Here is an 11,943-nt window from a genome sequence, read left to right as displayed (position 1 = left end):
TCACTGCAAGAAATCAGTGATACCATTGAAAAGTCTGTTGCCCCCTGTAAGGATGGTGGCTTGAGTTCTTCTCTAGAGAAGCTGCTGAAGGAGGCTTCTGAAAGACCACCTCCTAAACCAAGACGTGTGGATGGCACAGTGCAGAGGACTGCTGGTCTACAAGTGGGAAATGTGACCTGTCATTACAATGGTGAGTTGCTGCAGGAAACTGGCAAGCCCCTGGAAACATCTGCACTGTCTGAGGCTAGAAATAAAGTATTGGATGTTAATTTGCAGAAGGTACTGAAAGATGTCTGTGAAACACCAGCTTCTACACTAGAAAATATGGATAAGAAAATGCAAGGTAAAATACCAGCCAGTCAAAGTATGTGTACGCCACATCAAGAAGAAGATCACCCTAAAGAAATTCAAGAAACAATCGAAAAAACTTCTTTTTCAAATGGTGAAAAATTCAAAGAATTCAGTAGCTCCTTAGAAAAACTTCTTCAAGAAGCATCTGAAGCTTCATCTCCAATATCCAACAAGTTAAATAAACAAGAAAAGTTTGGGAATAGGGTGTTTCCATCACAAACAGAGACTCTAGTCATGACAGTGTCACAGCCTTATGATAGTGCTTTACGTAGCTATCATAAACAGATGAAGACAGCTATTGAGAGTGGAGTTCCGGAACAAAATGCCAAGGCTTCAGTAGATGACCTTGCAGCTTCCAAGCTCCTTAAAATAAATGGGGCTGTTATTAAAAAAGAACAGAGAAACACACCGCCAATGGATGTTCCTCCCTTGCAAGGAGAGACCAATACAGTGATCAAGCCATTCAAGATAAATGAAGTAGGAAGGAAAGATGAGAGCACATCCTTGAATGCCTCTGAAGTTAATTTACAATTAAAAGAACTGCTGAAATTGAGAAGAACAAGCACGCCTCTTAAAGATGAGAGCAGTTCTCCTCAGCTAGAAGGAGCTCAGTTCAGCCTGGCCTTTCGGCATGAAGATGATGAAGATGACGATGGCTTGAATTTGGGATCCAGGTTTTCAGATGAAAACTCTGATTACTATTCTGGAACTGGAAGTTCAACTCGTGAGCCATTTCATTTCTAAACTTCATGGTGCTGGGTTGTTAAGCGTGGCTACAGTTTTTCTGGTAGTCAACTTGAAGTATATTATCTAAAAGTCTACGTGATACCTATTTCTTAATTAAATGCTTAGGATATTTGTTTTGGAAGGATGAGAAGTACTAATTAAGTCCTTTAATTGTTGATTGTTTGACAAAAATGTAGTATGTTTGGGTAAGCCTTTTGGTCATAGGAATTTAGCAGCATGAGTCAGTCACATCAGTCCTCATGCTTTTACACTTTGCTCCTCCCCTGTGACATTTCTTTCAAATTAATAACGTCGTAACACTCAGATTCTGGCATTTCTTCTAAATACCCTGGATTAAAAGAGGAAGAAAAATCAGTGCCTGACTGAGATCATTGTTTAGTTTTACCAGCTAGTCTTTGAAGGTAAATACTTATGGAGTGGCTGGATGTTAAGACAATACCAATACTTTATGCTGTTTAATTTAGCATTGCATAGCTGCCTGTTACACAAGAAAACAAGCACATAAATGAAGCAAGCTATTTACCAGAATTTCATTACTTTGTTAAGTTGGCAGCTCTAGTGTGATAGTTTAACGTTTTTATTCTGCTCCTGCAAGACTGGAAATGCTCTGTTTACTTGGAGAATCTGAGAAATGTGTGAAGGTTCTAGGAGATGCCAAGTAACTGTTGACCCCTTTTTGAAAGTGAGATTCCAGTGGAAATCAACTGGAACTCTGTTCTGGAAGACAAATGAGGAAAAACGTAACACAATTTGTTTTTACCCATAAGCATACTGTTGCTGTTTGTAAGGCCTGGTTGGCTGGCTGTTGGGTGGAGGGAAGTGGGGTAGGAAGGAGCAAGGGAGAAAGGGTCTTATACTGAAGGGGCTGGATCTGTTATGACACTGCCCTTCAAAACAATTGCATGGTAATTTCAGGGATGCAGATCTCTCCACAGCTGTGTTTTGTGTTTTGTGGGCTGGTTGGTTGTTTTTAGTGGTGTTGCTGATTTTTTTGTGGGGGGAGGGGATAATTGTTACTCAATAAAACACAAGCAAGTGACTTTCACTGGGCAGAAAATACAATGAACAAATTTAGAGAGGAGAAAAAACAAAGCTATTACCTTCTCTCTTGCTGATTTCTTACCAAATGACTAAATGTGAATTTATCCTATCTAGTTTTTAGACAGTTAATTACTGTATTTACCCTAAACTCTGTCAGTCAAGACAAATCAACCAAACTGATTCTCTGGATGAGGGCATTTAGAGCAAACTGATTCTTAACTTAAACACCATTAACACTCTACTCTTTTTTCTTCTTTAATCTAATTTAAGCTGAAACAGTCAGGTGTCAGTTAAAATTGCTCCTTACAAATAGTTGTTTTTAAGAGTCTATATCTTAAAAGCATCTGCAATTATCTGGTTCCTATGTCTTCAACTTTGAAATAACTGAACATAATGCATTCCCGAGTCTGACTGTTTAGATTTATTTACTATTTTTAGTGCACGCTTACTGTCTTTGCTAAAGGTCAAAACAGATTCCCAAAAGAAACTGGTGGTTGTCTTTTTTTTTTTATTTAAGTGACTTGTTTAAAAAGACACGTCTATGTGTGCAGTGTTCATGTGTTTTGTCTCGTAACAGGTTCAGAAGAAGAATTAAATCCTGTTTTGATGGCTTTGAAAAGGAGTGCAGATAGGAAAATGCCTTCCAAAAGTCTAGAGGACATTCCATCAGCCACCTCAAGTGAGCACAAAGCTTGTGTGTGTCTCCCATGACCTCTAGTTTGGCTTGAACATGCTAATGCTGTTTTTCCATACAACTTTGCCAAGCAGTATTTTTATCTTATTTTGTTTCTCAATAAGCAGCATGAAGTTCGTATTGTAAAACTGATTTTTTTTTTTTCTCATATGGTTTAGTTTCCAGTTCTTGGTGTTCCTTTTGAAACCACGCTGGTCTGTGAAGCAGACCTCTTCCAAAAATGCACCGTGTTAGTCAGTGATGAACATTTTATTGGATGGTTAGAAAGTTTTCAGTAGTGAAAGTATTCACAACCACCCAAATCAGTAATGAGCTACAACTGCAGTTCCGTCTTGGCTGCTTGCTTGGCTCAAACTAGTAGTCAGTGGAAGTATGAAAAAATTGTCTTAGTTTAGTAGGTTCACCTGTTTTAGCATTTAATATAACCAAGCTCACCTCTTCTCCTTTAAGAGAATGGAATGAGACAAGATTGTACTTACGATTCATTTCTGAGCTCCCTCTGTAGCCTCCTAAGACTCTTATTATTACTGTTATAATTCATGTCTGCATTCACCCTACTCTTCAGTGTTTTCATGTTTATTTCACGTCTAATGGAGAAGATGTGAACTGAAGTGTGGAGGTGTAGATTTTGAAAGATGTTGGCTGTTGTTGGCAAATTAATCGTCTAAATCTATTTATGCTATTGCTCACTTCTAACTAGTTCCAGGATGTAGGTATGCACTAACATTGTTGTAACAGCACGCTGATAGAAACTGTGTCAAGATGAGACTGCTTCTTGGATGCAGAATTGAAGTAAGCTTTCCAAGTAGAAAACATCTCTTGAATTAACCATTCCTGTGGCTCTGCTGTTTTTTTCTCTTTTATTTTTGTCCTTAATTCTGTGATTACCACAACGATCCATTTCATTATACTGAACAGCAAGCTTTCTAACCATGTGTTACTTTTTTTTCCTGCACAGATAAAGGAAAAATAAATATTCCAAGGGAAGAATTAGCTCTTAGTGCTGAAGATGGTAAATATCTTGTGTGTCTGCATGGAAGTTTGTTTTCCAATATTCTCACTAGTGAAAGTTTTTTGAAGCCAAGCATTGTATTTCTCTTTGAAATTAGACTAACTTCAGCATGACTTAAATGCTTTTGTAAGATTTTCTTGTGTTACTTTATTCTTAAGTACTAGATTTATGTTACATCCTGTGATATACGTACAAACTGTGTGCTGCCTACCAGCGTATTATTTTGGCCTTTGGTCATTCAGCCTATGAAATAGTTTCTGAAATCTTTTAGAGCTTTGAACGCTAGTTTAGCTGAAAAACTGGATCTAATTAAATATTGAATTTGTTTGTTCATCTGTTACATGATAAGATGCAAAATGAATTGCAATGTCCAGTATGTTAACAAGTCTTAACAACTCTGTACTTACGTACATAATGTTGCCTTCAGATGGAAGCCTTACTGAACTTGTATATTCAATGTGTAGGTGCTTGTCTGAAAAGGGTGGCTTTTTTTAGTTAAATATGTTGTTAAATACAATGAGTGAAGTTTTGAAAAAATGATTAACCCAGACAAATTGATAACTGTACAAATACAGTAAGGCAAATTATCTTGAAAATAATATTCAAGTTTTTGTTTTGCTAAGCTTACACATTCATGTTCGCTTTATAGTGATTCAGCTCCTAAAAAGAGGAGAATGATGCAAAACATAAAAATTCATGAGGATCTAGAAAAGTGAAGGCTTGTCACACATAAAATATGTTGATGTTTTTCATAAAACTGTAAAGCTGTTTGTGCTACTATTGACTGTTGTCAATACTGCACTGAGCAGGTCTGGAACCTGATCAGCATCAAGAAAGGAATGAAAATGGAGCAGGAAGTGAGTAATAGGATTCTTCAAACTGACAACGGAGAAGTTTCTCCCCTGCTATTTAAACTAACACATTAAAGATCATTTTTTTATTTAACAACTAACAAGTTATACCTCTAGACTGGATTATTGCTGAATGGAGTAACTGCATCTAACTGCATACTGACAACAATTGATATCTTAACTACTATTGGAGCTTCAGTAGCAAAAGCTTTGGAGAAAGCTTAACTCTATAGAAACAATGCCAGCATGTGTACAGTGTTAAAATGTGTACAACAGGTCCATGGTCCTGTAGCCAGCTGTCCCTGGCCGAAAAATCCTCTGTCATGGGACATTCAGTATTACTATATCTCACAAGGTGTATCTGGTGTAAAGACCTGTAGTAGGTAGAGTATTAGTGTATCACTAAATATGAGCGTGGTCAGAGCATGAAAAATTCTGAGAATTGTGGGCTTACAGTGGACTTGATCTTTGAAAGTCTAGATTGTGCAATGAAATCAGTGAAGAACACAAAATTAAATTTCAGTAAAGGTGTGGCAAAGTTTGAGTGCTGAAACAGGCTCCTCAGGGAAGCGGTCATGGTACCAAGGCTACCAGAGTTCAAGAAGCATTTGGACAATGCTTTCAGACACAGGATTTCAATTTTTTGTGGTCCTGTTTGCCAGGAGTTGGACTTGGTGATCCGTGTGGGTCCCTTCCAACTCGGAATATTCTAGGACTCTATGAAAGTTGAATAGATGGGCTGTAAGAAACTATCATTGAGATATGTTTTTAGAATAAACTAGGAATACTTGACACTTGAGACCTTGTTCAAATGTAAACATTGCTTGATTTACCCAAATATTTTTTGCCATTAACTGGACCGAGAAATAAAAGAACATAGTTTGGCTTGTAGACCAACTTCTTACCAAGAACATTATGATGACTCTAATGTCAACAGTGGCGAGGTTGGTGCATAAGTACTCTTATCCTTGTTCTAGAAAGAAAAGCTGGAAAGTAAACTGATCACATTTGATCAAAATTTACTTTCAGCACCCAGTATTATTCACATTGTCAAGCAATGTGAACATTTTGTCTTCTGACCGGCAAAGTTTTGTGTCCAGTTACAGGAGATTTCAAACTAGATCCTTCCTAATGGTAGCATCTCTGAGTTCTGTGGAAGAAAGTTTACAACTTCGACGTAAGGTTTTCTGTGCATGTGCATGTATTTCATCTGAGGTTGTTTGTTTTTAACCATGCCCTGCTATGGAATCTCACTGTTTTGATGTACAATTTTTTTTTCAAACTTGAATTGCTGCTCTTTAGTTTCCACAGTGCCTTCACAGCCTGATAAGCCATTTTCCAATCCTGAAAAAGTCAAAGGACTGAGCAAGTCAGTACCGTCATTCCTACAGGAAGAGGTATGTTACATCTCTTGAAGAACAGTAATTAAAACTTTTGATTGCTGTGGCATTATGTGTTTGCCAAATAGTGCTTTCCAGGTTCTGTCAAGTCAGTTTACTACTTGCTCGTAGCATGTAGTTGTTTGCAGTGTAACAATCAGGATGAACACAAGTAACCTGTAGCTTATTAACCTTTCAGACACTTTAATAACTCTTGTCCCTCCTGTACAGCTCTACTTAAAGAGTATGTTGTATCTAGGAGATTGAATCATAGTGAATGTTAGCTGTTATTCTAATCTTAAAACAACAGGTCTTTTGTCTTCAGAACATGCATACATGAATATATTTGTTTTGTTCAGAGCCTAAAATGTTTGAGTGAGTTTGTAAGACTGTAAGTAATGGCACCATCTGGTGACCCTTCTCAGAGGGGTAGTAGTTTGGGGTGGAGGTTCAGGTACAAGGCTCGCTAAATGAAATCTCAGAATTACCAACAATGTCTTTGTAAATCCTTTAAATTATGATTTAATATCATTAAGTCAGTATGATTTGGAAGAGTATGGTGTGGGCCATGGAATAAGCTCTGAGGCCATATAGCTCCTAAAATTATACCAAAGTTTGAAAAAGATAAGCTATTGGAACCTGGTCTGTGCATTCCCGGACAGCTGGCAGAGAAAGGTGTTGAGGCTGTATTTAAACCAATCTCCCAACATAAATGTCTAAAATAGGTTGCTCTGTAGATAACAGAATAGAATAATAAAATCTTAGAATCATTAAGGTTGGAAAACACCTCTAAGATCATCCAGTCCAACCATCCACCTACCACCAGTATTTCCCCACTAAACCATGTCCCTTAGTACAACATCTGAACACTTCTTGAACTCCTCCAGGGTCGGTGACTCCACCACCTCCCTGAGCAGCCCATTCCAGTGCCTAACTGCTCTTTCAGAGAAGAGATTTTTCCTGCTATCAAACCTGAACCTCCCCTGGCACAACTTGAGGCCATTCTCTCTCGTCCAGTTGCTACTTACGGGGAAGAAGAGGCCAACCCCACACCTCACCACAGCCTCCTTTCAGGGAGTTGCAGAGAGTAATAAGGTCTCCCTTGAGCCTCCTCTTCTCCAGACTGAACAGTCCCAGTTCCCTGAACTGCTCCTCATAAGACTTTTGCTTCAGACCCCTCACCAGCTACAAGCAGTTCCTTGCTTGCTTCTTGCAAAATTAGCATTTTTTCAAAAGCCATTCGCTTTATCCATTGCTGTTTTACTGTGCATGTTACCTTGCAACTAACTGCCTTAAAGATACTGGAGAGTTGATGTTACTCTCTGTATAACAGAAAGGGATGGGTGAAAGACCAGAACATTATCACTTACATAAGTTTATGCATAGCATAGTGAAGTTGAGAAGTTGAGTTTAATTATCCCAATAAAATTAACTTTGTACTTTCCATTGCTACTTGAGATTTAAAAACCCAAAACAGACAGTTGCATTATTGCTTTAAAAATGTTTTCGTGTCGGCTTTCTGTTAGAAAATTTAATTCTAGTTTTCACTGAGTCCCAATCTACGTTATTAAAATTCTGTTCTCCTTTTTTTTTTTTTATGTTCCTTGTAACAACAAAGAACCTACACAGACTCTCTTTCTGTGATGTTTTTGTAGAGTGATGACAGAGAGACAGATACAGCATCAGAAAGCAGTTATTCCTTTGGCAGAATCAAGAAGAGTCCCAGCTCTCTAACCAATCTTAGCGGTTCTTCTGGCATGGCCTCCTTATCCTCTGTATGTACACAAAAGCCTTGTTTTAATGACACTTTATTTTTGCTAATCTCGTCAGAATTGCTCTGGCTTCCTTCTTCCTCTTACATTTCTTTCCCTGGCATCTGTCTCCTTCCCTCTCTCTCTCTGCTCTTTCTGTTATGTGAACCCTTGCTTGGAGTTGCCTTTAAAAATAAATAAAGATTACTTTTAATTTTTTGTGTTCTAGTAGTATACTGGAGCCTGTTTGGGGTCCCACTCTGCAGCGTGCTCTAAGAACGCTACACAAAGAGGCTTTTACAATAACAGCTTGAAGTTGTAACAAAAGTGGGGAAGAATTTGTATAGAATAAACGCTTAGAAATGGATTAGGGGGTAGAGGAGAAAATAAGTGAAAGAAGGACAATATTGCTATGTGGGGTGAACTAGATAACCAATTTTAAGAAAACAGACAAACAACATACATGCTTCTATTCCTGCCTGTGCAGGGTTTAATTTTCAAGTATGTTTTCTTTTGGCACCTAACTCAGGCACATAAAGACTTGGTTGATTTCTTTGTTGGTATTTTCAGAAGGTATGTTGTCCTAAAGTTTTAGGTTCTGCTTTTTGCAAAGATCAGCTGAAGAGATATAGACATTATATCTCAAGGATATGATCTCACACAATCTCTAGATGTATAGCATCCTATCATTTTTTTATTCTGTCTCAATGAAGTAAACAGGTTCTTTTTTTGTTGTTGTCAAAAACTTAGCCTAACACCTGTTAAGATTCACAAATAACATTCTTCCTTTTGCTAACCTGCTTGCTAAGGAACTTGTATAATAGTGTCTGCTACATTTCATAATTACATCTAAGGGGTCATAGTTAATTTCTTTATTGTCTGAATCCTGAAAGTAACTTCTGCTCTCTTAAAGTATTTGGGAGAAATGCAAAGCCAGAAATTAGAATTTTTTTCTCCTTGTATATGATACAGGTGAGTGGAAGTTTAATGAGCGTCTATAGTGGAGACTTTGGCAGTGTTGACGTGAAAGGGAACATTCAGTTTGCTATTGATTACGTAGAACAACTGAACGAACTCCACATTTTCATTTGCCAATGTAAAGACTTGGCAGTTGCAGATGTCAAGAGACAGCGTTCAGACCCGTAAGTAAAAACAGAGAATATTTTTTTCCTAGTGTAATGTGCAAATGAAAACTGTATTTCCTTTCCGACTAATACGTATGCTGGAGTAAACAACCGAGTAAGTGGAAGCTTTAACATGTTTTGCATGTTTTTCTACTCTGGACTGAATGTAGAATCGCTGTATAAATTGTTGCATACATTAATGTGGGAAGTTCAAACTTCTAAGAGTATGAAATTCTATTTTAAATTTTAACTTCTGAGATTAAGGGGACTTAGTTAAGTGGATTTCTTTTACTTTACAAGTAAATACTTGTGTATTTTGGAATGGGAAGTTGGAAGGGGTGTTTTCTTGCTCCTGTTACTAATCTGTTTCCATTTTAGGTACGTGAAGACATACCTGCTTCCAGAGAAATACAAGCTGGGCAAACGGAAGACCTCGGTGAAAAAGAAAACTTTTAATCCAGTCTACAATGAAATACTGCGGGTATATAGCAAACACAGATTAGGCATGAAATACTGTGTGCATGAAGTATGAGGACTTCTAACTTTGCAGATTCAGATGCTCTCAAAAGAGATATTTGCGTTCAGATGGATTGCTCCACAAGTGTACCTATGTTTATACACTTTATAGTATACTCTGGATACAGCACTGAGAACATTGACTGTTGTATAGTTCCTGCAAACAAACTCAAGCTACGTAGGAACTTAAGATGTTTGAAAAGTTAAAATATGAAGAGAGTTTTCTTTTGAAATGAAGTGAGTAGTTATGGATGTTGCAAACTCAGACACATTTTCTCTAACTGTCACTTTTGTTTTCCGCTTCATTTCTCCCTCCTGGCAGTACAAAATTGAGAGAGACCTCCTAAAGAACCAAAGCCTTAATATCTCTGTCTGGCACAACGATACCTTTGGGAGGAATAGCTTCCTTGGTGAAGTGGAGCTGGATTTAGGAACTTGGGACTGGAATGATAAATCCAACAAGCAGATCAACTGGTTTCCACTCAAGCCAAGGGTAGGTTATAAAGGATGGGTTAACTGCTTTATATTTTCTGCTGTGTGTGTGAAAGACCAAACCATTCTTTATTTAGGCATGTTCTGTGTCTTCTGTGTTTTTTTTTCAATGTAAAGAAGTGAGATGAATATGAAGAAGTGATACTCCTACAGAAGTGAGTTTATGAAGTGCACTTTCCATTGCACAAAGAATAAGTTTCTTATGTACCACTTCTAAGTACACAGCAATGGAGAAGAAGTGCTCTCAAGGGCTTTTGACCTCTCCTGGGTCTTGTTTTTTACTTTCATGGTAGAACTACGTATCTGAGGCACTGTCAAGTGGTTAAACTTACCCTAAATCTCTCGTTTCCTCTAAACTGGGGGATGACTGAAGGAGAAGAAAACAAGAAAAAAAAATTGTCATATACAGGTCAAGCTTGTTACTGTGCAAAGTTTTGTGTGTGTGAACTGTAGTGTTTGAGATGTGTGTTTTTCCTTAAATTTCAGACTTCAGCGATGGCTTTTGAACTAGAAAACAGAGGGGAGATGAAACTAGCCCTCCAGTATGTTCCACAACCTGTTGGAGGTATGCACTGGGGTTTGCCGGGCATTTGGAGTTTTAGTTGGGGGCAAGGGGTGGGTTGGGTGGTGTCCTGGTTTTCTCAGTGTTCCATACCATGGCACCATGCAGCAGGCTGTCTGATGCATAAGCACAGTGCTGGGTGCACTTTCTGTGTGCTGTGCTTCGGGCAGACTCAACTATTTCACATGAGTTTTGGCTCTGGGAGACATGATCTTCCGATTCCAGGTGAGAGGGAAGAGCTCTCATCTTTTCTGGGAGGCAGCGGTGAGGGCCTGCCGATAAAGACTAGGTCTCTTTCTACTCCCATTTATTTTTGCTTTGTTTGATTTATCATTCTTAACTGTTGTGTACTATTTCACATTTCCTTTTAACAAATTAGTTTTTCCCATCTTAATCAAGTTTTTTTTGTCCTCTTCCTCTCCCCCCTTGTCCCAAGGGGAGAGAGGGGCGTTATGTGATTAACACTTCAAACCACAACAGGTGGGAAGTGGCTGCATAAAATTTTTCAACAAATTCAGATGTCTTGTTTTAACTTTTTTTTGTCCTAGAGGATTAGGTCACTCTGGCCATAAATTCAGTTTGAGGATCACTTCAGAGTCTTCTATTATTTTCATGTTCCTACAGAAGAAATTACCTAGTTGTTGTAGTTTTAGAAGTACAGTCCAGTTAATCCAGTCTGTATACTTACGTTTTATTTTCTCTCTAGCTTTGGAGATTAAGAAATCATCGGACAGTTGCTGTGATTTGTTAAATAAACAATTACAACACATTACGTTCAAGCGATACTGGAAGTAGAAAATACCCTAAGTATTCAGATTGTTGCAGTTTTTAGCTGAATGATCTTTTGGGTTGTTCTTGTCTGACAATTTATAACTGACTGGCCTGATATTGAAGCCAGGCCAGCTCCTTAATCCAGCCAGCCAGTCAATAAGAGTCAAATACATTAAGACCACAGAGGAGCTCGTTTGAAAGTGTAAGCAATGGTAAAGGCTAAACTAGGTGCCTACAAAGATTAATCAGAGCCAGGAATTTTTATGTCATTTTACAGGAAAGAAGATTCTGTCCACTGGTGAGGTCCACATCTGGGTGAAGGAATGCCATGATCTTCCTCTTCTGAGGGGCAACAGACTCAACTCTTTTATTAAGTGGTAAGAACTGTGGTTGAAGTCATCAAAAATGGTGGCGCGTGATTGATTATTTCTAATCTTACCTTCAATTTTCTATGTTTAAATTAAAAACAAACAAACAAACAAACACAAATACTTACTTTCTGATTCTTCTTTCTTGTAATGCAAATTGTCCTGCAGAGCTTGTAACTTCAAGATGCTAAGTATTTACTACCAAGTAAGATGTACTGGGAGAGCTTCCTTGGTAATCACCACCTTTTCATTTCATCTGCTGAGCTTGTTGGTGCAAGGGCTAG

At 38.1% G+C, this 11,943-nt stretch overlaps 1 protein-coding gene across 8 annotated transcripts in view; it reads left to right on the top strand.

Moving 5' to 3' along the window:
- SYTL2 (synaptotagmin like 2) overlaps positions 1-11,943 on the top strand; it is a 53,954-nt gene that overhangs the window by 38,313 nt on the left and 3,698 nt on the right. For 3 of the 8 annotated variants that reach the window (XM_021382540.1, XM_021382549.1, XM_021382556.1), the window contains exons 10-20: positions 114-1,075; positions 2,717-2,833; positions 3,792-3,845; positions 4,655-4,702; positions 5,999-6,093; positions 7,731-7,850; positions 8,799-8,968; positions 9,329-9,431; positions 9,789-9,959; positions 10,445-10,523; positions 11,569-11,668. In XM_021382540.1, coding sequence (XP_021238215.1) covers positions 114-1,075; positions 2,717-2,833; positions 3,792-3,845; positions 4,655-4,702; positions 5,999-6,093; positions 7,731-7,850; positions 8,799-8,968; positions 9,329-9,431; positions 9,789-9,959; positions 10,445-10,523; positions 11,569-11,668 — 2,019 coding nt within the window. The remainder of the gene's footprint in view (positions 1-113; positions 1,076-2,716; positions 2,834-3,791; positions 3,846-4,654; positions 4,703-5,998; positions 6,094-7,730; positions 7,851-8,798; positions 8,969-9,328; positions 9,432-9,788; positions 9,960-10,444; positions 10,524-11,568; positions 11,669-11,943) is intronic. The other 5 variants (XM_021382565.1, XM_021382582.1, XM_021382574.1 and 2 more) reach the window with 5 other exon arrangements.

Source organism: Numida meleagris, chromosome 1, assembly GCF_002078875.1.
Source record: "Numida meleagris isolate 19003 breed g44 Domestic line chromosome 1, NumMel1.0, whole genome shotgun sequence".
Lineage (NCBI taxonomy): Eukaryota > Metazoa > Chordata > Aves > Galliformes > Numididae > Numida > Numida meleagris.
Note: the sequence above shows the minus strand (reverse complement) of the source record. Positions and strands in the feature narration are given on the sequence as shown.